Consider the following 3,535-nt stretch of genomic DNA (forward strand, 5'->3'; position numbering starts at 1 on the left):
ATGCCCATCTCCTCCCGCCGCTGCGGCATGATCACCAAGCGGGAGGCGGAGCGGCTCTGCAAGTCCTTCCTGGGCGAGCACAAGCCGCCCAAGCTGCCCGAGAACTTCGCCTTCGACGTGGTGCATGAGTGCGCCTGGGGCTCGCGGGGCAGCTTCATCCCGGCGCGCTACAACAGCTCCCGCGCCAAGTGCATCAAGTGCAGCTACTGCAGCATGTACTTCTCCCCCAACAAGTTCATCTTCCACTCGCACCGCACCCCGGACTCCAAGTACACGCAGCCCGACGCCGCCAACTTCAACTCGTGGCGCCGCCACCTTAAGCTCAGCGACAAGACGGCCACGGAGGAGCTGTCGCACGCCTGGGAGGATGTCAAGGCCATGTTCAACGGCGGCACCCGCAAGCGGACCTTCTCCCTGCAAGGCGCCCCCGCCGCCGGCCCCGGCGGAGGCTCGCCGGCGGCCAAGGCCTCGCTGCACCCGCCGCCGCCCGCCGGCCCCGAGCTGGCCCCTGCTCACAAGAGCCTGCGCTGCAGCGGGCAGGAGCCGGCGGGCGAGCGCGGAGCGCTGGGGCTGCCCACGGCGCACGGCGGGGCGGCGGGGGCGCACGGCGGGGCGGGCGCGGTGCGGAGCTACCCGGTAATCCCGGTGCCCAGCAAGGGTTTCGGCATGCTGCAGAAGCTGCCGCCGCCGCTCTTCCCCCACCCGTACGGCTTTCCGGCCGCCGCTTTCGGACTGTGCCCCAAGAAGCAGGAGGACGCGCTGGGAGGCGCGGGCGGCGGCGAGCCGGGCAAGGGCGGCGCGTTGCCGTCGGGGATGTTCTGGGGGCCGCCGCACCCGCACCCGCACCAACCGGCGCAGCCGCCCCACCAGCCCGGCGCCGCCAAGGACGGCGGCGTCTACCCGTCCTTCCCCATGTTCTGGCCGGCCGCCGGCAGCCTGCCCGTGCCGCCCTACCCGGCGCAAAGCCAGGCCAAGGCGGCGGCCACGGCCGTCGTGGTGGCGGCGGCGGCCGCGGCGGCGGCGGCGGCGGCCGAGCCGTCGGGGCTGGCGGGGCGGCACGGCGAGCCGGAGGGCTCGGAGCCGTCGGGCAGCGGGCGGAGCAGCGCCACGCCGCAGGAAGGCTCCGGGGCCGACGGCGAGCGCTGCTCCAGCGCGCTGTCGAGGGCGGCCGGCGAGGAGGAGCGCTCCGGGGACGAAGCGCTGCTCGGCCCGCTGCCCCTGCCCAGGAAGGGCAGCTACCTGTCCGCCTTCCGCCCGGTGGTGAAGGACACCGAGAGCATCGCCAAGCTCTACGGCACCCGCGAGGCGTATGGCGGCGGCGGCGCGGCCGCCCGCGGGCCCGGCTACCTTTCCCCAGACTTCCTCAGCGAGGGCAGCTCCAGCTACCGCTCGCTCTCCCCCGGGGGGGACACGGCCGAGGAGCCCGAGGTGGACGTGGAGTCCAACCGCTTCCCGGAGGACGACGACGAGGAAGCCGCTGCCGCCGCCTCCACCGCGGCTCCGGAGGAGCGGGAGCCGCCGCCGCCCCGGCTGCTGGCCGGGCCCGAGGAGCCGCTGCCCGCCGCCACCGACGGGCCCGAGGAGAAAGCGAGCGAGGCGGCGGCGGAGGAGGGCGGCCAGCCCCCCGACGGCAGCCCCGAGCGGAGCAGCAGCGGCAGCGCCTACGAGGTGCGGGGCCGGGCGGGCTCTGTCCCGGGTGGGGGGTGCTCTGCCCGCCCCCCCCGGGCCCTGACTCGCTCTTTTGTAGGTGTACGCGCCGGAGCGGGGGGAGCAGCACCTGCAGCCGCTGAAGACCGCCGCCTCCCTGGGAGCCTCGGCCGCTTACCTGTGCACCCCCGAGGCCAAGGGTAAAACTCTCCGCGGGGGCTGGGGGGCGCCCGGCCGGGGCCCCGGGGGGTGGCGGCGCGGTGCCCATCGACGGTGCGGCCCCGGGCGCCGCCTCCCCCCGCCGCTCGGCCCCGGGGGGGCGCCTCGGCCGCCGCTTTCGTTTTGGGGGGCTTGGGGGCGAAGAGCGAGAGCAAACGGTTTCCGGAGAGGGGCCGGGGCGAGGCCCCCGCCGGGCCCGGGGGTGGCCCCGCCGGCGGCGTGGGACGGGGCCGGGGCTGCGGAGCCGGGCTGCGGGGCCGCGCGGCGCGGCGGGGCCAAGCTCCTGGCAGCAAGCTACTTTCCAGCGGCAAAGCGATTAGGATGTCCGCTAAGAAGGCTTTAACGAGGGCTTTGTCCTTAATTATGTAATTAAGGATATATCAGGACCATACTTTCATTGCTTATGGTTGAAAAGCGGTTTATTAACTTTAAGAGCAAGATAAAGAAGACAATCACTCGACGGCAGAGGATTTAGAGACCAGAAAATCCTATCAGGACCAAAGGAACGTCTCGCATCCCAGCCCTGTAAATACCGACAGAGGTAAGCGCCGGCCCCTCCGAGGGGCTCTGCGCGGCCGCGTCTTCCCCGACGGCGGCGGCGCTGACCCCATGCGCACCCCCGACCCCGCAGGAGAGGACGGCCTCGGCATGGACGTGGCGGGGACGCAGCTGGTGGAAAAGGACATCGAAAACTTGGCCCGAGGTGAGGCGGGGGGGCGGCCTCCGACGGGGCGAGCTGGGAGGGGGGGGCGCTCCGCGGAGCTCCGCACCCCGAAGGTGCCCAATGCGGCCGCCTCCTCCCGCCGGGCCGGGGGCGGGCAGGAGGGACCCCCCGGCGTCTCCTCGCGGCTCGAGGTATTTAGGTTTTCGGCAGGAGTGATTAACTCCTGTGATTAATGTAACGTAATGCGATTAGCGCCGCGCTGAGCCGCCTCCATATGGGAAGGCGCGGGCTGCCCCCGACCCCGCCATGTATTTTTAAACAGACGAGTTGCAAAAACTGGTCCTGGAGCAAATGGAGTTGAGGAAGAAGCTGGAGAGGGACTTCCAGAGCCTGAAAGGTACCGGCGAGCCACCCTCGGTGCCCCCCCGTCCGCCCTGCGTTGGGCAGCGGGAGCTGGGCCGGGGGCAGGCGGTGCTGACCCCCCCCTGCCCCGCAGACAACTTCCAGGACCAGATGAAGCGGGAGCTGGCGTACCGCGAGGAGATGGTGCAGCAGCTCCAGATCGTCCGAGGTATTTTTTTTCCTTTTTTTTTTTTTTTTTTTTTTTTTTTCCCTATTAATTTACGCCTATTTTTGTTTTACTCCGCATCCTTCCGTGCGCTCCGCTTCCGTCGGCAGCGCGAGCTGCGAGGCATCGTTACGATGCGAGCCTTCCGAAGGCAGCGATTTCCCTCCCGGCTTCAATTAAAAAATTAAAATCCAAGCCGCAAAATGAGCCGGGAGCGGTGCCCGCCCGATCCCCCTCCCGCTCCTCCCCCCGCGCCCCCCCCCCGGCCCCCCCCCCCCCCCCCCCCCCCGAAGCCATGCGCCCTGCGGCGCGCCGCAGCCGAGGGCAGAGCCCACACAAGCCATTTCCACGAGGAGACACTTGTACATAGAGGACTCGGAGCTCGGCCCTCTCGGACTGGCAATACGGCGGGGAGAGGCCCCGGGACGGCAGGGGGG

The 3,535-nt window shown here is 70.6% G+C and overlaps 1 protein-coding gene across 1 annotated transcript; it reads left to right on the top strand.

Annotated features, from left to right (window-relative positions):
• On the top strand, window positions 1-3,101 carry SKOR1 (SKI family transcriptional corepressor 1; the record flags this gene model as incomplete). Its single annotated transcript, XM_035312212.1, has 6 exons — window positions 1-1,668; window positions 1,748-1,847; window positions 2,300-2,407; window positions 2,498-2,569; window positions 2,853-2,927; window positions 3,027-3,101. Coding segments are annotated over exons 1-6 (2,098 nt in total), but the record flags the coding sequence as incomplete, so codon positions are not given.
• Between the last annotated feature and the right edge of the window lie 434 nt (window positions 3,102-3,535).

Source organism: Oxyura jamaicensis (assembly GCF_011077185.1).
Source record: "Oxyura jamaicensis isolate SHBP4307 breed ruddy duck chromosome 10 unlocalized genomic scaffold, BPBGC_Ojam_1.0 oxy10_random_OJ70899, whole genome shotgun sequence".
Lineage (NCBI taxonomy): Eukaryota > Metazoa > Chordata > Aves > Anseriformes > Anatidae > Oxyura > Oxyura jamaicensis.